Raw genomic sequence first — 21,789 nt, forward strand, 5'->3', positions numbered from 1 at the left:
AACTTCCAGATTTCTAGAAGGAAAGCAAGTGTTCAGTCTAAACTACATTGTACAGATATTCAAAGCACAGAGTCACGTTTGTTGGTTAGAGTGTTGGCATTCTGTGTTCTTCAGACACTAGCCAAGAGCCAATCTTACAAGCCAGTGATGGTAGAAGAGGGAACTCTAATCTCGTGTGCCAAAATAATTTTGTTTTTACCCCTTCTTTACCTATTTTCTAGACTTTAAATCTCAGCCTGAACCATCCCCAGTTCTTAGCCAGTTGAGCCAGCGACAGCAGCACCAATCTCAGGCAGTCACTGTTCCTCCTCCTGGGTTGGAGTCCTTTCCTTCCCAGGTAAAACTCCGAGAATCAGCACCCAGAGACAGCACCTCCACTGTGAACAAACTCTTGCAGCTTCCCAGCCTGACTGTCGAAAATATCTCTGTGTCTGCTCACCAACCACAGCCTAAACACATCAAACTCCCTAAGCGGCGGATACCTCCAGCTTCTAAGGTGGGTATTCCATGTGAAGCTGCAGTCCCAAGGTGGATGTATTTTAACATTTAGCTTAAGTGTTGGATTAGCAAGTCTCAGAAACTGAGTGTAGTGTTTTTCAAGCACATAGCTTACTGCTTTATGAAGAAATGGCAGTTTCTGAGTGGGCTAATATTAGAGGGAATGAGTTTGTGCTGAGAGACAGAATATTAATTCAAATTACTAGATCTGGCTCAGAATCTGATGGTCTTGTGTGCTTAGTTGTGCTGCCCGTAGTGGAGGATGAATGGGTCTTTTAGCAGATAATGCTTTAAGGCATTCTGCTCTCTTACTCAGCCACAACCACAACCCTCGCCCCTTACTGTTCTAAGGAAGCAGTTGGTAGCAATGACCATTGTCCTGTTAACTTTTAATTTTTCTTTGCTCTTGTCCCTTCTGTCTCTTTTTAAAAAATCATATTCCTTTTTCCTTTCTTTTGGCCTTTCGTGCCTTGTTTCTCAGGCCTGCCAGCTATGCCCTGGGAATCCAGTGTCCATTTGGCTCTGGTATAGACCCTTGAGACTTAGATTCCATGACCTCTGTTCCTGACATGGCAGCTTTGCCTTTTCAGATCCCAGCTTCTGCAGTAGAAATGCCTGGTTCAGCAGATGTCACAGGATTAAATGTTCAGTTTGGCGCCTTGGAATTTGGATCAGAATCTTCTCTCTCTGAATTTGGATCAGCTGCAAGCAGTGAAAATAGTAACCAGATTCCCATCAGCTTGTATTCAAAGTCTTTAAGGTACACAATCCCACTTCTCTGGTTTTGACTGGAGTAAGTCTTTTGTTTGCAAGGTAAAACAGAATAGAGCCTAAGAAATCACCTGGTGGAGGCAGACAATACACCCTGTGGTAGTGGATTTGTGCAGCCCTCACTAGTATCTAATCCAGAACTTTTCTTCCATCACCCTAAAAAGAAACCCTGTGCCTAGTAGCAGTCACTTCCAATTTCCCCTTCCCCTCATACCTGGCAACCAATAGTCTGTCTCTGGATTTGCCTATTCTGGACATTTCATACTAGTAGCCCGTTTGCACGAAGATTCGTGCAATAGACCTTCATTCACTGGCTGCCTGCACCAGTTTTCTGCCGGCACCAGGGACCCAGGCCTTGGCTGTGGCCACGGCCTTCTGCCTTTTTCAGGGTCGGGGCTTGGCCCCTGGCGGTGGCCTTGGGCTCGGCGGTACCCAACATCCTTGCTAAGGATGGCAGGAGCCGACCCCCAGTGGTTTCCTGCGATCCGTGCAGGCTGCCCACTGGTGCCCAAGGCCGGGAAAGCCTCCGCCCCAGGCTTTCCTGGCCTTGGGCTCGCCGCACCCAGCGTCCCTGCTACCGATCACAGGAGCCGACCCCCAGTGGTTTCCTGCGATCGGTGCAGGCTCCCCGCTGGTACCCAAGGCCCGGAAAGCCTCCCCTGGGACCCCCGGGAGCGGCGGGAGGGGCCGGGCCACACCCCCCAGGTGGCCAATCGACCCCCGGACCCCCGGGAGGGGCGGGAGGGGCCGGGCCACGCCCCCCCCCCCCCCCCCCGTGGCCGATCCACCCCCGGACCCCCGGGAGGGGCGGGAGGGGCAGGACCATGCCCTCCCAGGTGGACGATCAACCCCGGGAGGGGCGGGAGGGGCCCGGACACGCCCCCCCGGGTGGCCGATCGCCCCAGGCACCCGGGGAGCGGCGGCATGAGCCCGGCCACAACCCCGGGGTGCCGATCGCCCCAGGCACCCGGGGAGCGGCGGCATGGGCCCGGCCACGCCCCCCCCCCCCCCCCCCCCCCCCGGGTGCCGATCGCCCCAGGCACCCCGGGGAGCGGCGGCATGGGTCCAGCCACGCCCCCCCGGGGTGCCGATGGGCCCGGCCACGCCCCACGGGGTGCCGATCGCCCCAGGCACCCGGGGAGCGGCGGCATGGGTCCGGCCACGCCCCCCGGGGTGCCGATGGGCCCGGCCACGCCCCCCCGGGGTGCCGATGGGTCCGGCCACGTCCCCCCGGGGTGCCGATGGGCCCGGCCACAACCCCCGGGGTGCCGATGGGCCCGGCCACGACCCCCGGGGTGCCGATCGCCCCAGGCACCCCCGGAGCCGCGGCATGGGCCCGGCCACTGGGCTCCGCCATCTTGATCTTCTCAACGGCGGATTTGCCACCCGGAGTCCCGCCCCCAGCCTCCTGCCGGCCCAATCGTGGGCATAGCGGAGGTGCGGTCAATTTGCATGTTTCTCTATTATAAGGTAAGATAACTAGAATCATGCAATTTATGGTCACTTGTGACTGACTCTCACTTAGCATAGTGTTGTCAAGGTTCATCTTTGCTGAAGCATGAATGCCTTTTGTTTCCAAATAATATTTTATTGTGCCGATATACCACATTTTGTTTATCCACTATGAGGTGATGGACGTGTGGATTGTTCCCACTTTTTGGCTATTATGAACCATGCAGCTGTGAACATTTAGTTACATATTTTGTGTGCTTTTGATTGTGTGGATGTATACCTAGGAATTGCTGAGTTATATGGTAACTTATATTTAACCATTTGAGGAAGCATCAAACATTTTCTACAGTGGCTGCAGCATTTTACATTTCTATGAGTAATCTCTGAGAGATTCAGTTTCTTCACATCTTGCCAACACTTTCATTCAGTGGAATATTTTATAAATAGAGAAGGCCAGATTTTACATTTTATTTTATTAGTTAACTAGAGACCCAGTGCATGATTGAATAATGCATGCATAGGGTCCCCTACACGCTTTCGCTTTTCGCGGTGGAGCTGGGTGCCTGTCCGCTGGTGCTGGAGCAGACAGGCACCCAGCTCCCCCACTTTTGATGGTCCGCGGCCGCTGAGGGGGGCTACCCTGCTATTGAGAGGCGGGGTAGGGGGGGGCTGCCGCGGACACCTGGCTACCCTGCCGTTGAGAGGCGCAGCTGGGTGTTCGCGGCAGGCCCCCTCAGCGGCCGCGGATCTGGCCGTTGAGAGGCACAGGGGGCGGGAGTCCCGCCCCCTGCGCCTCTCAACAGCAGGGTAGCCCCCCTCAGTGGCAGCGGATCCGTGCCTCTCAATGGCCAGATAGGCCACCCCGAGTCCCGCCCCCCAGCCTCCCGCCGCCCAATCGTGGGCGTAGCGGAGTGATGGTAATTTACATGTTACTCTGTTATTAGATAGGATTTTTCCATTTTCAGAGCCCAAACCTTATATTTGCATGGGTTCCTTTTCTAAAGATGGTCTCAGACATCTAGATTCCTTTAAGATTCTTAAAGCTGTCCCTTTGCCTGTCAATTAAGTTAGGTGGGTCTAGCTTTTTATGGGGATGGTGCTAGACTTGGGGGATTGTTTTGAATCATTGCATTGTTAATAAATTGAAGAATGCAGTAGTATAAACTTGTGGTTGCAGACATGTTTATTTAATTTAGAGTATGATGAAATAGTTCTCCTTCATGAAGCTATGTAAATTGACACAAATGTATGTCTAATACCATTTGTAGTGATTCTTTGAATACCTCTCTACCAATGACCAGTGCAGAACAGAACTCCACCTATACAACTTCAGTCATTACCTCCTCCAGTCTGACCAGCTCATCCCTGAGCTCCACTAGTCCAGCAACAACGTCTTCCTCCTATGACCAGAGTTCTGTGCATAACAGGGTTGCATACCAAAGCTCTGTGAGTCCATCCGAGTCAGTTCCAGGAACTGTCACTGTCACGGTAAGTGGTCTTTTGGGTTCCTTCCTGTCCTGTTTTGGAGCTCAGTGTGTAGTTTGAGCCTTTTTTTTTTTTTTTTTTACTCTCCCATGAGGATATGTTGATTTTATTTTATTTTTTAATATTTTGTAATTCTCACCTGAGGATGCTTTTCCATAGATTTTTAGAGAGAGGGAAAGACAGAGAGAGAGATCAATGTGAGAGAAACACATCAATTGGTTGCCTCCTGCACAAGCTCTGACCAGGGCCAAGCCTGCAACCAAGGTATGGGCCCTTGACTGGAATTGAACCCGAGACCCTTCAGTCTGCAGGCCGATGCTCTGTCCACTGAGCCAAACCAGCTAGAGCTGAGGATATGTTTATTGATTATTTTTTTAAAGATGGAGAGGGAGGGAGTTGGGAGAGAAAGAGAAATAAATGTCAATCGGTTGCCTCTCGTATGCTCCCTGACCATATGTGCCCCAACTGGGGATTGAATCCCAAACCTAGGTATGTGCCCTGACTTGGAATTGAACCCATATTTCTTGGTATGTGGGATGACACGAACTGAGCCACCTGGTGGGAAATTAAGCTTTTCGATTGAGACTTTCTTTTACAATTTACTAACCTTTTGAGTAGAATCCTTGTAGTTTGTTGAATTTGCTAACAGTAGGCATCTCACTTAAAACCTGCATTTCAAGCACCATAAAAACAGGAATGTGTGTAAATGGACCCAGAAGCTTAGTATAAGGATAATATAGGGACACACCCCAAATTACTGTTAGTGGTTTGGATGGGCTAAGAGGGGAACTATAATCCTATCTGTAATATTTTCATTTCCTATAAGGCAAAGATGTCCACGCATTATTGGTGAGAACTACTTTAATAACTGGATTATAGCCCGGCTGGTGTGGCTCAGTGTTTGAGCGCAGCCTATGAACCAGGAGGTCACCATTTGATTCCTGGTCACGGCATATTCCTGGTTTGTAGGAAGCAGCTGATCAATGATTCTCTCTCATCATTGATGTTTCTATCTCTCTCCCTCTCCCTTCCTCTCTGAAATCAATAAAAATATTTTTAAAAGGTGGATGACAAAATAAAAATATTAAAATAAAGTTGAATTGGTCTAGCAGAATTTGGATACATTTTCTAAGTCTCATAAGCAGGAACTATTTGTACATCTCTACTTAAAATTTTTTGTTGTTGTTTTTACTGTCCTTCTTTTGTTTTACATATTTTATATTAGGTGTTTTCCTCAAATGTCTGGTGACTCCAGGCTTCCTACTTGACACTAAAAGGTTAACTAAGGGCTCTGACTTGGAGTGGGGGGTATAGGTTGCTGAGTGTGGGCTTTGATGTGGGACTGCATGGGTGGGCTATTTTTATTTTTTTTTTACTCCTTCCTCAGCCCCTTTGAACCTTTTCTGTTGAGCTTCTTTAGATTCACAAGGGACTGTTCTAGTCTCTTCCCTGTTCCCTAGAGGGTCTATGTCTTTCTGTCATTGTCATAAAAGCCTAGTGGGAAGAGAAGGCTGCACCCCAGTCATGGTGCATACGTGGGGCAACCAATCGATGTTTCTCTCTCACATTGATATTTCTCTCTCTCCCTCTCTCATCCCCTCTCTCTAAAAATAAAAAAAATTAAAAAATAAAAAAGTCTGTCATATTGTCCCTCAATGTTATGAAAAGAAAAACAAAACAAAACAAAACAGGCCACCATTCCTTGATTATGTTTCATGTGCTTGTGGCTAAATCCCAATAGAAAATCATCCAAGTTTTTTTATTTTTGTGGGTTTACTTATTTTCTCTTCCTTATAGAATGGACATGGTGGTGGTCGAAGTCAGCAGACAGTAGACAGTAAGTGTGTTGTGAATTTTTTTATTTTTTTTTTGGCATGGCTGGTGGAAACCAAACAAAATAAGAGCATCACTAACTTTATAGGGAATGCAGTAGGTTAGTGGCTAATTCTGTAAAAATAGTCCTTTAAAATTTTTGCTGATAGTTACTTCTGATCCATTGTTGGCATCCCTTCTTTGGTAGGGTTAGAAGTTCAGCTAGAGATTCCCATGTGACTAGGTTGTAGCTGGTGTATTATTACAAATGAGGTAATAGCTTCATATTGTTCTGCCTTAGTCAGACTGCACTAAAGCAGGGCAGTATTGTATTGGTTTAAAAGATGCTTTGCTCAAAGGTACAGGTTCTAAGATGGTCAAAGGGCTCCCACTCCAATAATGTAAAGGACTTTTAGAACAAAAATTGGTGTGCTAGTTCAGAAAATACGTGTTCATTGCCTACAGGTTCTGACAGACTATTGCTAGGAAGAGAGATAAAACGTTGCTCACTGGAAATGCTTTGGAGAAGGGATTCCCCTGTCCCCCAGTTTCAGTACAGCTCAGTGATCAATGGAGATGACACAGGTGAATTTTGTTCTTGGCTAGCCTATCTGTGATTGTTTACGGTGATGTTTGTGATCATTCAGTAAGGCAAGTGGGTATTGAGTATGGAAGCCCAAAAGACTCTCTTTTTTATTTACAATTTTTTGGGACATGGACCTGCAGTTGTACCAGAGCTGGACTGGGTTTCAGTCAGAATTGAAATGACATATGAGTTACCTAGAATTTTGGTATTGCTAGGCTGCCAGAGCTGTTTGGAGATACGTTGGTAGCTCTGAGAACATTGGCTGTCAGAGGAAGTTCTCATTTCATAAGCCCTGCTGGCAAGTTTCTGTAGTCCAGACATGGGGTTGAGAACACACAGAGGTGCACTAGATTATTTGGAGATTTAAAATGAGATGTAAGATGCTTGAAAAACATAGTGTGCATTTTAGATAGGTTTTTATCTCCCGTACTCTCTTCTCTACCCATTCTCTCTGACACACACACACACACACACACACACACACACACACACACAAACTAACTAACTCTCTCTCTCTCTCTCTCTCTCTTCCAGAAGCTTTTGGTGGACCTCTTATCAGTGTGGTCCAAAACCCAGGGAGGTGTGAGTTTTAGGTCAGGGACATTGGTGTTTTCATTTGATGTCTGTAAGAACAGGTATATTTGGAATAGACTGTTGGTAAAAAGCAAGCCTCAGGAAAGTAAAGGCTGTTGTAAGAATTGATTACATTGTGTTTTGAGCCTGTTGCTGCCTGTGCTTGTTTTCTAATCATCCTTCCTTTTGGAGACTAATGTGTTTTCTCCTGGGCTCCCAGGGAATGCTGCAGGAGGGTACTGGTTGCTTCTCCTTCCTAACTGGAAAAGACAATGATGCTTTATTTCCAAGCACATATCTGAGTCATATGTGTGGATGGCACTAACACTGAGTCTTTTCTGCAGTGAGGATTGATAGCACTCATGGTCTCCTGAAAGCATAATGTGCTCTGAGGTTACTCTCTCCAAGCACATGTGAAGGAAATGCTGTGCTCCCTGTGCCAAAGTAAGAGTTCAGCAGCAGCTGTGTGCTCTTCCTGTAGATTTGAGGCATATGTAACTCCACAGCATATGTACCTGGGGCTCTCAAGCCCCACCAGCCCAAATTGGCTATGAACTTTCACAAGGTCAGCCTGATTTGGTACTGATTTGATAGAAGCAAAGACCTACCTCTTGGGTGGTCTCACCCACCAGATTTTCACTGTCCCCATGTGTGTTTTTTTTAAAGGAAATTTTGTGTTACTTTATAATTATTTCAAGCTCAGAGCATCTTTCTGGGTGTGGCTTAGGGTTGACCTGCTTCCTTTAGTTGGGAGAAGTATGTCCACATCATAGGACAGTTTATGATTATAAATTACTGTGATTATGTCATTTCCTACTCTGTCTGGGTCCTGTACGTCTGACCATTGTGTGTCCTTTTAATAATCATATTTAACAGAAAAGAGACCAATTGGGGACATGCTGGGGCATTTTCCATGGGAAATGTAACTTTATGTATGTCTCAACTGCTCCTGACATGTCTCAAGATATTGAGCATATTTTAGATGTTCATGGTTTGATCTGGAGTTAAACAGATCTTTTTCTTACAGCTACTGCATCTGTTCCTGCTCCAAAGACAACAGACCCTCCCTCGGCCCTCCCATCTGTGGCCTCCCTGCCCAGCACCACCTCCTGCAGTACGCTTCTACCCTCTGCATCTCAGCACACTGCCACTTTGCCCTCCTTGTCCCAGCCTGGTGACCTGTCCAGCACCCCCCTCTCTCAGCTTAGCAGGTACGGGGAAAATATGGGCTCAGAAAGAGAGGCCCACACTGGGGCGAAGTCCTGTAGCCTTTATAGAAGGCTCTTCCAATGAACAACACCCACTTATTGCCCCTAGCACCATGTCCTGGCCTTTTGCAATAATGCTCTAGATAGGTTTGGACTGGGTAGGGTCATCAAAGCACCACAGATGTAAACCTTGCTTTTTGTAATGCCTCTGCTATCACAGAGAGCACTGGGCCCCCTGGGAATGGGGTGGACCCAAGGGGTTGCTGCTTCTCTTATTCCACCCTCAGGAGGGTGCCACTCTGGGCTCCTGTCACTGATGCAGAGTGAGATTGCTGTTGGATTTCTGAGCACGTCTCTGACTTATGCTTGTCATGGCTTTATAGATCAAGTTATTACAGCAGGGTGTAGGAGAATGGGTTTCATTGGGTTTTCACCCTGTGTCTTCTAAGTTGAGTTCACCTCTTTCTCCCTTTAAGCCAGGAGCAAAAGCATTTGACTTGAATTCTGAATTTGATGGGACTTCAGGCTCTGATTCTGGCATGTGGATTGAACATAGGAACCTTTTTCCCTCACACACGGATTTAATGAGGTCTTCAAGGCTGACAGTGTTCTTAGTGAAATCCTATTCTTTTTCCAGTCTAAAGAACAGACGGTTAGAGCTGACTGAAGCTGGCCCTGGAGGTTTCCCAGGCCAGGATGTTCCAGATCCTCGGGGTGGGTGACCCTTTAGGTCATTCTAACCACCAGCACATCTGGCCTGGGTTCCCAGGTTTTGGGAGTGAAGCTGGGGCTTCTCCTGAAGGGAATGGGTGAGCTTATACCTAGCCCACCCGACACGGGGGCTCCGTGCCTGTGGAGTGACTTGGTTGGGTGGACATACGTGGTGCTCTGTTTTGTCTTCTAGTTCACTCTCCACCCATCAGAGCAGCCTCTCCTCTGCGCACACAGCACTCTCCTCCAGCACGTCACACACAGTAAGTGTCCTCTGGGCTCCCCCATCCTCCACCCTGCTCAGTGAGCTTGGAGCTTAGTCACCCCAGGTGGGCCTTTAGTTTGTGGATTTTAAATATGTGAGATAATCTTGAATTCTTTGGCTATAACGTCTTGCTCTAAGTTTGTGGTTTGAGCTGTTGACTTCCTAGGCACCATGCTTTCTAAGTTCATGCCTCTGGAGAACTTGCTTCTCTAGATCTGGTATGTGATGAGCCAGTGCTGTCAGGTGGTGAATTTACTCCCAACAATTTATTGTTCTTCCTGTTTATTATAGGAGACCTTTCTGCCTAGCAGGGGTGATTTATTTTCTGGGAAATGTTATGTTGAGGCATTTGCAAGCTTTTAGAGGAAAGTGGGCCCATTGTTAACTTCAACTTGGGCTCTATTAAAAGTCAGCGTTAATGAAGACCATTTTTCCTGGATAACCCTCTGTTACTTTTTGAAGGCCCTGTAGAGAAAATGCTTTAAGGTGAAAGGGAGAGCTTATGTGAGAATATCCGTCCTTTATGTGCACACACATATCTTTTTGAGACTGACAGCCCTGGCTCTAGCCCAGTCGGTGTAGCTCTGTTCCAGTTTGTTGGTGGTCATGGGGACTTTCCTAATTCTGGCATTAGGTATTCTGTTTTCTGTTAGCTCTGGCGCTCAGGCCATTTCCCCCAACTCAGAGGCAGAGACTTTGGGAAGGTTGATATTGCAGAACGAAGTCAGGAATGAGTAACCTAGGTGATGGTTATTGAAGTGTGGCTTCTCGAGGTTTGAAGTTGGGAGGAGCATGGTTTTAGTGGTAGGGGTCAGTCTAGATTGTGATGGTTTGAGGCATGAATTATGAAATGGCAAGGAGTCAGGGTAGTGACCTGATACTAGGAGAGACTTGAGCATAGCTATTTGAGGAAAGAAAGGTGCCTGAAAAAAGAACAAAATGTCTCTCTCCTGGGAGACAGGAGGCTTCCGGTAAGATTGGAGTGGATGGGGCCCCAAGCAGGGAGGGAAGCTTTGGGTACAGATAAATGTGGGAGTCTGGAAATTGGGAAAATTTGTTTCCTTTAAAGAAGAGATCAAATCATTTGCTGCAGAATGAGGTGATGGAATAGGGTCAGTTCTATCTTTCCATCATGATCTGGCAAACAATGAGGCTTTCAAACTGTAGTTTTAAAAGTGAATGTTAGGCATGATTCTTTGTCATAAAACACACAGAGCACCATCTTCATACCAGAGCACAGAGTGGATACTTCTGCCCACCTGCCTGTGCCACCTGTTGATCAGTAGAGCCGTGAGCTGCCCCAGTGTGAGCACTGTCATTGGAGTCAGTGCTCCTGTTCGCACAGGTCAGCAGCTCTTTGTATGTTGTCAGGAAACTCCAAATCATACCATCTAATGACTGTGGCCAGAATTGCCTTGTCCAGGGAGTCCCACACTTTGTCAAGGTGACGGAATTGCCACATTGTAATATAGCTGTAAGATTTATTAGTGAAAGGTATAAAAAGGCATATACTAAGAAGTGGTTTTTTTTCATCAGCTTAAGGTTCTGCCCCTCTTCCTCCTGTTTGCTTGTTCCTCTAGAGTTCTTTTTAACCTATAAAATAGTAAATGCATACACACAGTCATTTTTCTCCCTCTTCTACAACAGAAATGGGATATTTCATACATAGTGCCCTTCAATGCTTCCCCCCACTTAATAAATGAATTTTCTAATTGTTTCTGTGTTGAAGCAGAGGTGTTCGTTGTTGTTTTTTCACCAGCTCTCCTGCATCACAGTATGTAATCAGTCCTTCACTGATGGAACTTTAAGCTTGATGCTTCATTTGATAACGTTCTGCCAATGTTGTTTCGTCCTGCAGCAGTAGTAGAGGGTAAACCCTAGTGTGGAGTTGCTAGGCATTGTCATTTTATACAAAATGCCAAATGCTCTACTTAGTGATTTTGACCTGCTTACCTCCCAAGGGCAGGTCAAAATGAATGAAACACCCTATTTCCCCACTGGCCCCTGAAATGTTACTAAATATTTGTATTTTTCCAATGTGTTAATAGAAATATAACCTGTCAGTATACTTGAATGAGGTTGACCATCTTTTTTACATATTGGAAAGCCATTATATTTTTCTTTTTGGTGAGTTATTTATATTGTTTGCTCATTTTCCTGTCAGGTCCTTAGTGTCTATTTCTAGGCACTCTATATTCAGGAGACTAGTAAGTAGCCCTTTGTGATCAGAGGTACATATATTTTCCCTATGTTTGTCATTTTATAAGTATTTTTTATTTTTATATAGTCAGATATATCAGCCCCTCTTTTATAGTCTATTATAGTTAGATCTTTCCCACTAGAAGGTGATGAATGAAATGTTAGTGTTTTCTCCTGCCCTTCGTGTCCTTGTGGCAGATTTGGTACAGCTGTGCTCTTCACCCAGCCTGCTGCCCAGCCCCCTGGATGCACTGAGAGCCCTTGAAATGGGGCAGAGGCCCCTTCACCCTGTTCCTTGGCTCTCCTCCCCTGGTTCTGTCTGTCTGGGCTGAAAGAGCAGGAGTCCTGGGCAGTCTGAGGAGACTATGATTTGAGCTGTCTTTCCCTTGCAGAACCAATTCTAGACGTTAGGGCCCTTAGGCTAGCGCTCAGGTGGCTAGGGCAGCCTGTGGGCTGGGACCTGTAGCGTTGTCTGTGATGGGAAGCAGAGCACATGGGGGTCCCTTTTCTCCTGGGGCTTCCTGTTCTCTGGCTTCTCCTTTAGGAGTTTTCAGGCTTCTTTGTTCTATACACATTCTGGTTTGGAGGCTGGTCTCGGTCTACAGAGCCTTTCCCTCCCCCTTTGGTCATACTTTGCCCAGCCAAGTGCATCTCTTCTACCTTAAGGCTACCAGACCGCTGTACCGATTTTTCGGTAATTTCTGAATCTGCTGCTATACTGCTTTACCTAATTTTCTGTACTTTGCCTAGTACCTATTTTCTACAATGTCTCCAAGTTCCATCTTATTCTAACCACTTGTTTGCATGTAACTAACATTTTTCTATATCCTGTTGATTTTTTCTCTTTAATGCTCAGGAGCCCAGGTATAGGGGACACTTAGGTTCAGGGCCTCAGGTCTGGTAGGGGTAATACTAGCTGAAGTGGAGCAGCCAGGCTGGCTTCCTGGAACTCCGGCTCTTCAGAGCTGTCTTCTAGGTTTCGTCCTTCTAGGTAGGCCCTGGTGGGGGACTCCCCAGGACTCTTGCTTCTGCAAAGTTCACCAAGTTTTGGAGCAAAGGCCTCTCCTGGCCACCTGTGACTTCCAGATCAGAGTAGCTAGGAAGCCTAATAGAAGGACATTCCAGAATGCTCTGACTTGGGCCGGGCTGCCCGTGGCCTCTTTTCAGCTCTCCTGAGACTACTTGCTTTTCTGTGAGGTGGGTTCTCACCGTATACTCAGATGTCTGTGTTCATTTAAAATTTACTTGGGCCCTTGCCGATGTGGCTCACTAAAAGGTTGCCGGTTTGATTCCCAGATAGGCACATAGGTCCGAGTTGCAGGCTTGATTCCGGTTAGGGACATACAGGAGGCAGCTAATTAATGTTTCTCTCTCTCTCTCTCCATTCCTCTCTAAAAATCAATAAAAACTGTGTGTGTGTGTGTGTGTGTGTGTGTGTGTGTGTGTGTGTGTACATGTGTACGGGTGTGTACATATACATACTTGGGGTTTCTATGCCTTGTGGCATATACCAGAGAATGAGCAACTGTAAGAATTTTTAGGAGGGTTTTGGTCATAAAGCTCAATTTTAATAGTCTTGATACTCAGCTTAAAAGTTGTGTTCTGATGGCCTAACCCTGTGGTCGGCAAACTGCGGCTCGCGAGCCACATGCGGCTCTGTGGCCTCTTGAGTGTGGCTCTTCCACAAAATACCACAACCTGGGCTAGTCTATTTTGAAGAAGTGGCGTTAGAAGAAGTTCAAGTTTAAAAAATTTGGCTCTCAAAAGAAATTTCAGTCGTTGTACTGTTGATATTTGGCTCTGTTGACTAATGAGTTTGCCGACCTCTGGGCTAACCTAACAGTGTGAGGGGCAAAGGGGCTAATGTGTGGTAATGTAAGCGCTGAGCCCAGAGCCCCTCAGGTCAGAATCTCAAGACTATAGGCCCAAACGCCAGGCTAGGTTCTCTTGCCTCCTGTGCTTTGCCCCCAGACCCATGTGTCCTGGCTTTTTTATTTTGCCAGCACACCAGTGTGGAGAACACCCCTTCCCTCCAGTCCTCAGCCACCTTCTCAATGGCAGCAACCTCCGCCTCGAGTGCCACATCCTCAGGACTCAGCCTGCCAAGCAGCATGAACACAGTGAACAGCCTCTGCCTGGGCGGAACCACCGTGAGTGCCCCTAGCAGCAGTACCAGAGCCACGCCCTTGGTGACCTCAGGTGTGTGCCCCAGAGGCCTTTCCCACCTACCCCATCCCCTCAAAGATGTGCACTTGGATTCCAGGGAGGATGCCCAGAGGTTGGCAGGGCATGGTGAGCAGCCACACACATCAGATCATAGTCTCCCTCCAGCCCTGCCATTGGTACTTGTCCTCTTTGTTCCAGTGACCTCTGGAAACCCAGTTCTTCCAGCGCTGATGGGTGGAGAAGGTGAAACTGGTCTTTTGGGATGGGCTCCCTTGGGCAGGATTCCTGGCAGCCTTTGTGCTTCTAGCTCGCCAGTTTTTGTGTTCTCGCTCATCCCTGGAACTGTGATGGCAATAGTGACAGAGGCCAGGGAGCAGCTACCATTGGCTATTTCTGGTCATTTTATGTGACTAATTGCCTGTCAGCCACACCTGAGCAGTCTGTGTGGGCCAGACAAACTGTGGTTTGGTAGAAACTGCTAAAACCCACGTTTGGCACGCCCTGTCCCTCTCCTGGCAATGCCCAGCCTCTCTTCCACTCTGAGGAGGTAGATTGTTCCATTTCTTTTCTTTTTCAGTTGTTGACACTAGTACAGATTTCCACCATTTTCTCCCTCTTTGCCCACCTTTACCCAGCCTCCCCCCCCCCCCCAGTTCTTTTTTTAAAAATATATTTCTTTTTTTTTCAGAGAGGAAGGGAGAGGGAAAGAGAGATAGAAACATCAATGATGAGAGACTCATTGATTGACTGCCTCCTGCACACCCCCTACTGGGGATTTAGCCCTCGACCAGAGTCGAACCTGGGATTGGCTGCCTCCTGCACACCCCCTAGTGGGCATATGCCCTCGACTGGAATTGAACCTGGGACCCTTCAGTCTGTAGGCCGATGCTCTATTCACTGAGCCAAACTGGCTAGGGCCCCAATTGTTCTTTATGTTCAGGTTTATCTAGTGCAGTATGACCTTCAGGAGTGGTGGGACGGGTTTCTATCTCAGTATGGAAACAGCCTGACTGTGGGACTCGTGCTCTCTGTTTCTCCACTTCCTGGTGTCACCCTTTGTATCTCTCAGCTGCTGCTTTCCCTCTAGGCTGTGGCCCCAATCAGGGCAGGACTGTGGCAGGGAGCTTCACCCCCAGCCCCATAGTAGCTGAGGAATCTTACTCTTTGTGGTAGCCACTTCACTTCATTTGATTTTTGTCTTTATAGGCAAAGCACCCCCCAACCTGCCCCAGGGGGTGCCACCCCTGCTACACAACCAGTACCTCGTGGGCCCCGGAGGACTGCTTCCTGCCTACCCGGTGAGTGCATGGTGGAGCTACTGGCCAGCCTTGGCTCCCATCAAGGCAAGGTGCCTTCTCCCAGCAGCTCATCCTGGTCCTCTTCCTTAGTGTGTCCTGTCCTCCCATCTTGTTTAGGCCCCACATGGGCCTGGGCTTTCCAGGGGGTAATGTGTCATCCTTAACACCCTTTATGGTCCTCACACAGATCTATGGCTATGATGAGCTCCAGATGCTGCAGTCACGGCTGCCAGTGGTGAGTGGGATATGGCAGGGAGGGTGAGGCTCTTTTACAGGTTCTTCCTCTCTCTGCCTTGATTGCCACCCTGCCTGACCCTCAGGATACTCAGCCTAATACTAAGGAACTCGCTTGCATTTGGTAGTTGTACCTGGTGCAACTATAGCTGGGGCATATGACTGTCCTTTGCTCATCCCTGGAGAACTTAAAGACCATTGGGACCTGGGGCCCCAGTTGGCAGCACCCCCACCAAATTCTCTTCTTTTACCTCCCTTTAAAAAAAAAAAAGAAGAAGAAGACACAAGACATGGAGTTGTTTGCCTGTCCCTAGAGTTTTTATAATCTTCTTCAAAGTGCCATTCAGTGTCTTTGGCTTCTGAAGTGGCCGTTAGTGATGCCTATGATGGCATCTTGCTCTTCTGTCCCTAGCTGAGTGTCTGGAGCTGACAGACGTTAAGGACCCTCTGGGTCTGGCCTGCCACTGCTCTTTGCAAGAATGCTGGCCCCAGAGTCTTCCTGGTTGTTGCAGCCTCACTCCGAGGCCAGGGCTGCCTCTTTATGCTGAGCCTTGCTCCAAGGATGAGCCACTGGGCCTTCCCTGGGATGGCCAGGTGAGCAGGACTGCAGTGGACGGCTGTGGAGGGACAGCCTGCAGGCTCCTGCATCGCCACTCCTTTCTTGGTCTGGTTTCTCAGACTTCTGTTTCCCAGGTTCTTGATCATTTTTAGCAGCGCGGGGCATCTACCTGTCACACTGTTGAGAAGTAAATAGCTGTTTGGACACTGGTTTCCTCTCCCCTGGATATGGTACTTCCTATTTCCTGGGGAAGAGGTTTTCTCTCCCCAATGAGGTGTCTTTCCTCAGACTCCTCCCCATTGGTGTTGCTTTCCAACCCCCCCCCCCCGACCCCCCCCCCCACACACACACACACACACAGGACACAGAAAGCTCTGGGAGCTGCAGGTGTCACTCACCTTCCATGCCCAGTGGCTGAAACTCTTGTGTCCGTCTGATGAAGTATTTCCAGAGGCAGAGGCTGGTAGCTGGGCTCCTGTTCCCCACCTGTGCAAGCCGACAGCTCATTACGTGCTGCCCAGGGGCCTCTGGACTCCTTGCTGTTGCCCACATCCCCAGAGAAGGGATGTTGAAAACATGATGGCAGATTTCTAGGGTGGTCAACAGAATTTAGGGTCTTTGGGTATGCCTGAGCCTTAGGGCTCTCTGGGGAAATGGGAAGTGGCCCTGGTCCCCCTGATACTCATGAAATCTCACAGCAGTCTTGCCCAAGAGTCCCAGGGCATCAGGGATGGAATGCAAAAGGTGGTCCTGAGTGAGTCTGCATGTGGGTCCTGCTTGGACCCCGAGGAGTGGCTCATTGGAATCCCAGTCCTGGGAGTCATTTGCTTTGTATTCCCTTTATCATTATGTGCCTTAGAAGAAATCATCCCTGGGTGTACATGTTGAGATACAGCTTTCATTTTCCCCTTGTTCATTCCTTAGCCTCTGGCACTTTTTTATTCCCGCCTTTGAATTTTCTTTTCTTCTGGGAAAGAGCTCCCCCTCCTGGGCTTTCTCTAGGCCTGTCTCTAGTTGTGTTCCTCCTAGCTCTGTGCTCTCCCAGCCCTGCCTTCTCCTGGGATCCTGGGCTGAGGATGCTACAGGTTTCTTGGAAGCTACCTGGAAACCAGGCCCACGAGGAAAGCAGGAGGGCTTTCCTTGGTTCAGAGGGTATGGATGTCTGGGACTGCAAAGCTCTCGGTAGTAAGGGTCGAGGCAGGCCTCCCCATTTCCACAGAGCTCTGCTGTGTTTTGCCTTCTTGGTATCTCTGGTTCCTGTGGGGTGTTAGTGTTGCCAGGGGAGACTGGGTGAGAGACAAATTCAACACCTTACCTGGGGTCCTGCTTGTACTTGTGCCCACCTGGCATTGCTGCCCTGACCCCTGTTAAACCCTTTAGGCACCTCCTCTCCTATTGACTCCTTTTTAGGTTTCTACTGTCTAGTCACCTGCTCCTTAGTCTCACATAGGAAATTCCAGCAGAGGTGGTTCTGCCTATGGCATTCACCTGTGTCCGTCTGCGGTGTAAATGGATGTGTGCGATTGGGCCTCAATGGCTCTGCCCGTGGAAAGCTGAGGGATTGGTCATTGTGTCTGCTTGCTTTATGCTTTGTGGCTGCCACACTCCAACGGGCATCATTGACTTGGTGAATGTGCATGTGACATCCCTGCAGTCTACCATGTCCCAGGATGTGGCATCACATAGAGTGCCTGTGCTGTGCCTGCTGGACCTGCTCTCCAGAGAGGGGTGTGTGGCCATTCTGCTTACTGAGCCTCCCTGATCTCTCCTAGGATTATTATGGAATTCCCTTTGCTACACCCACAGCCCTTGCCAGCCGAGATGGGAGCCTTGCTAGTAACCCATATTCAGGTCAGTTTGTTCAGGGGATGGGGTGGAAAGGGGTGTGCGTCAGACTGGCCTGTAGCTAATCCCAGGTGTCTGGAAATAGAAGGGCTAAGAGACGCCTGCTAGCTTCCCTTTGGTGAGCTGGCAGCCAGACCCATTCCTGTTTGCAGGAGACAGCCTGGCTTTTTTTCCTGGTTGGCTCAGGGCAGTGACTAGAATAGGTATTTCTTTTCTCCTAGGTGATATCACCAAGTTTGGTCGAGGTGACTCTGCATCCCCTGCACCTCCCACCACACTGGCTCAAGCACAGCAGAGCCAATCCCAGGCCCACCACACCCCCCAACAGCCCTTTCTGAATCCTGCGCTGCCACCTGGCTATAGCTACACTGGCCTTCCCTACTACACAGGCGTGCCCAGTGCCTTCCAATATGGGCCCACCATGTTTGTGAGTATTTGTGGGGGTTTTAATTCCAGCTGCAGGGAGTGAGGGACATGACCCCACTTAGAGTCTCCAGGAATGTTTTGGGCTGGAGGCAAGGTTGCTTTCCTACTAGTTTTGGTGTTTATTTATTATTATTTTTTTATTGATTTCAGAGAGGAAGGGAGAGGGAGAGATAGAAACATCAATGATGAAAGAACCATTGATTGGCTGCCTCTTGCACGTCCCTTACTGGGGGATTGAGCCCGCAGTCCGGGCATGTGCCCTTGGCCAGAATCGAACCTGGGACGCTTCAGTCCGCAGGCCGGTGCTTTATCCACTGAGCCAAACCGGGTAGGGCTCCCACTGGTTTTTAGATCCAACATGTGTTGTACTAACACAGGTCCCTTGTGATTATGCCACCTGCTACTTTATGCTAACACAGGGGTACCTGACCTCTCCCCCCTGCCCTGTTTCTCTAATGCCTCTCCTGCTCGCCCCACCAGGTTCCACCGGCCTCAGCCAAGCAGCATGGTGTGAACCTCAGCACTCCCCCGACCCCTTTCCAGCAGGCCAGTGGTTATGGCCCGCACAGCTACAGCACAGGTGAGAGGTGCTCCCAGCATGGAGAGACATGGGTAGGACAGGCTTGCCTAGCTCACACATGCCTCTTGTACCCTGCCATGCTAGGTTATGATGACCTGACCCAGGGGACAGCAGCGGGAGACTACACCAAGGGTGGCTATGGTGGATCATCACAGGCACAGAACAAGTCTGCAGGTTCTGGGCCTGGCAAAGGTAGCGTCTGTCCCTCCTTTCCAGGACTGAGGCCCAGAGTAGTTGTCTCCTCCTCACGCAAGGCTATCCCAGAATGCCCCTGGAGGTGCGGGAGGCTGGAGTTGGGACCAACTGCTGTGGGAACACCTGCTTTCCCTCCTAGGAGTGTCCGTGTCTTCAAGCACCACTGGCCTACCTGATATGACTGGTTCTGTCTACAATAAGACTCAGGTGAGGGAAGAACAGATGGGTGTGCAGGTTTGTGAGGGATGCAACCCAAGATGGTCCTCACCGTTGTCTCTTTGCCCTACAGACTTTTGATAAGCAGGGATTTCATGCAGGGACCCCTCCACCGTTCAGCCTGCCCTCGGCCTTGGGTTCCACTGGGCCCCTGGCCCCTGGAGCAGCTCCTGGTTATGCACCCCCACCATTCTTGCACATCCTTCCTGCCCATCAGCAGCCTCACTCACAGCTGTTACACCACCACCTTCCGCAGGATGCTCAGGTGAGCCAATGATGGAGGCAGCCACCCTGCCCTGGGTTGGGGGTTCTGCTCCAGCCTTGACAGCCTTCTCTCCTCCTCAGAGTGGCTCGGGTCAGCGCAGCCAGCCCAGCTCCCTGCAGCCCAAGTCACAAGCCTCCAAACCTGCCTACGGCAACTCTCCATACTGGACAAACTGAACCCTGAAGAGAGGGGTGGGCTGGGGCAGGGCTTACCCTGGGCAGGAGATACCACATGGAGCCCATTTCTGGGAGCCCAGCACCCTTTCCTAGAATTTGAGACGTGTAACTGTGTCAGCCGAGCCTCTGTGGGGAACCTACCTCCCAGACTCGCTATTGTATGTAATGTATTTATGTATGTATTTGTAAATGTGACAGAAGTCTTAGGAGAGTGGGGGGTGCAGCTACTACTCGTCAGGTCTGTTTCCCCACTCAAGCCCCTTTTCGCTGTAGCAAAATAAGCCTCCTCTCCCCTCCTGCCTCCCACATAGCCCCCCTGCCAGGAGGCTGCAAGGGGCAGTGCCTGGAAGGGCTGGTTTAAGGCATTTGGGTAATGGGATCGGGTACCAATGAAGAATCACGACTTATCTCATCCCCTTATAAACCATTATTTGAGTTTTTTCTTCCTTGTGTAATTACTTTATCCCTCTATTTGAGAAACTTGTCCTTTTGTCATTTGTTATGCTCCTCTCCTGCCAAATCTTGATCTGGGCATAGTGGAGATATCCCCCCTGCTCAACATGAAAGTGGCACCTGTTTGTCTTCATATAGAGCAGGGGTATCTGCTTCTGGCCTGCTCTTGTCCCCAGGGACTTGCCTTCCTCTGGCTGACCATTTTAGTAATAATCTGAATTTGTGCTCAGAGATGCTCAGCCAGTCGTCAGCTCCCCTTTTTAAAAATCAGATAATGCTCCACGAGAGCACGTCTCCATGCAAAGGCTCCTCTCTTCCAGTTGTCCTGAACCAGGTGGGCGACTGCTTCAGGGTTTTCTCTTTTGCCCAAAGTCCACCTAATAAAGTTCTGAGAGCATGCACAGTCTCTGTGTGGTGTGACTGAAGGATAGTTTAGGGCCGAGGCCCTCTCCTCATAGTTCCAGGGACCCTTGGACTCCACAGGGCTGAAGTAGAGCTCACGTGGTCACAGTCTTCTTGGCAACAGGTTGAGGGTTTAAATTGGTACTCTTTTTGCTGGGCCCTTCTCTTGCCTTGGCCCCAAATAGCATCCAGGGAAATGATTCGGCTAAAAAGACAGCAAATGTTCCTGACAAGACACAGGCAGTGTTTACCGGTTTACTTTGCTTTTCTTGCAGCTCCATAACAGACTTATGGGATAGGCAGTCTCTTATAGGGTCTGTCAGCAGAAATAGCTGGGCAGGGTAATTTCTCTTCCAAAGGAGCAAAGGTAATAATTGCAACCACAATTCTAGGCTGGTGAGAGAATAAGTTTGAACAGCTAAACCTTTGCTTTTCGTCAGCCAAACAATCTTGATTGACAGTCAAGGCTGTGGTGGAACATGTGACTAGGGAGTCAGGGTGGTATGAAATAGGTATAAGTGTACCCTGGCCGGTTTGGCTCAGAGGATAGAGTGTCAGCCCGCGGACTCGGGGTACTGAGTTCGATTCCAGTCAGGGCACGTACCTTGGGTGCATGTTCCCTGGCCCTGGTTGGGCTGCATGTAGGAAACAGCTAATTGATGTGTCTCTCTCACATCAATGTTTCTCTCTGTCTCTCCCTCTCCTTTCCACTCTCCCTAAAAATCAATGGAAAAGTATCCTTGGGTGAGGATTAACAAAAAAAGAAAGAAAAAAAAATAGGTTAAGTAGGTCCTGGGCAAAATAAGTGTTGCTTCGAGTCAAGGTGGTGTGCCCGGATTACAGTCTTTACCTTTTCCACTTTTGCCTTTAAAATCATTTCATCAGATCAGAGAGGTTCTGCTGTTAATCCACAGCTTGGGATCCTAGCTTTAAAAAAAAGGTAAGTGGCCCTGGCCAGCATGTCCAGTGGTTAGAGTGTTGGCCCGCACACTGAAGGGTTGCAGATTTAATTGCTAGTCAAGGGCATGTACATGGACCGCAGGTTCAATCCCCAACCCTTGTCAGGGCGGATATTGGGGAGGCAACTAATCGATGTGTCTCTCACATTGATGTTTCTCTCTCCCTCCCTACCTTCCTTCCACTCTCTCTAAAAATCAATGGAGAAAATATCCTCAGGTGAGGATTAAAAACAACAATAACAACAAAGAAAAAGGTAAAGGTCCACAACGGAAACTAAATGGGAGTTTTCATTAAACTATGGTGTCTCCTGCCTGCTCCTTGCTTTTAGCAGCAGGAAGTTCGGAGGGTCAGCGACAAGGAAAACAAACGCCCTCCTAAGGGGGGCAGTGGAGCACCTCTCCATCCCTCCCCCTGACCCACTTGTGCTGCTGGCAGACTGCGCCCTATTTCAGAA

The 21,789-nt window shown here is 48.9% G+C and overlaps 1 protein-coding gene across 12 annotated transcripts in view; it reads left to right on the forward strand.

The window, feature by feature from the left end:
- UBAP2 (ubiquitin associated protein 2) overlaps positions 1 to 20,374 on the forward strand; it is a 106,419-nt gene extending 86,045 nt beyond the window's left edge. For 6 of the 12 annotated variants that reach the window (XM_079789691.1, XM_079789694.1, XM_079789689.1 and 3 more), the window contains 16 exons: positions 222 to 496; positions 1,089 to 1,258; positions 3,990 to 4,209; positions 6,004 to 6,043; positions 8,205 to 8,388; positions 9,290 to 9,359; positions 13,564 to 13,759; positions 14,933 to 15,024; positions 15,212 to 15,259; positions 17,590 to 17,668; positions 17,884 to 18,089; positions 18,569 to 18,668; positions 18,753 to 18,860; positions 19,003 to 19,070; positions 19,153 to 19,344; positions 19,425 to 20,374. In XM_079789691.1, coding sequence (XP_079645817.1) covers positions 222 to 496; positions 1,089 to 1,258; positions 3,990 to 4,209; positions 6,004 to 6,043; positions 8,205 to 8,388; positions 9,290 to 9,359; positions 13,564 to 13,759; positions 14,933 to 15,024; positions 15,212 to 15,259; positions 17,590 to 17,668; positions 17,884 to 18,089; positions 18,569 to 18,668; positions 18,753 to 18,860; positions 19,003 to 19,070; positions 19,153 to 19,344; positions 19,425 to 19,520 — 2,144 coding nt within the window. In that variant the 3' untranslated portion in view covers positions 19,521 to 20,374. Of the gene's footprint in view, positions 1 to 221; positions 497 to 1,088; positions 1,259 to 3,989; positions 4,210 to 6,003; positions 6,044 to 8,204; positions 8,389 to 9,289; positions 9,360 to 13,563; positions 13,760 to 14,932; positions 15,025 to 15,211; positions 15,260 to 17,589; positions 17,669 to 17,883; positions 18,090 to 18,568; positions 18,669 to 18,752; positions 18,861 to 19,002; positions 19,071 to 19,152; positions 19,345 to 19,424 lie in introns of those variants that run through there. The other 6 variants (XM_079789692.1, XM_079789698.1, XM_079789697.1 and 3 more) reach the window with 6 other exon arrangements.
- The last annotated feature ends 1,415 nt before the right edge of the window (positions 20,375 to 21,789 follow it).

The sequence above is a fragment of the Cnephaeus nilssonii genome (genome assembly GCF_951640355.1).
Source record: "Cnephaeus nilssonii genome assembly, chromosome: 14".
Classification (NCBI taxonomy): Eukaryota; Metazoa; Chordata; class Mammalia; order Chiroptera; family Vespertilionidae; genus Cnephaeus; species Cnephaeus nilssonii.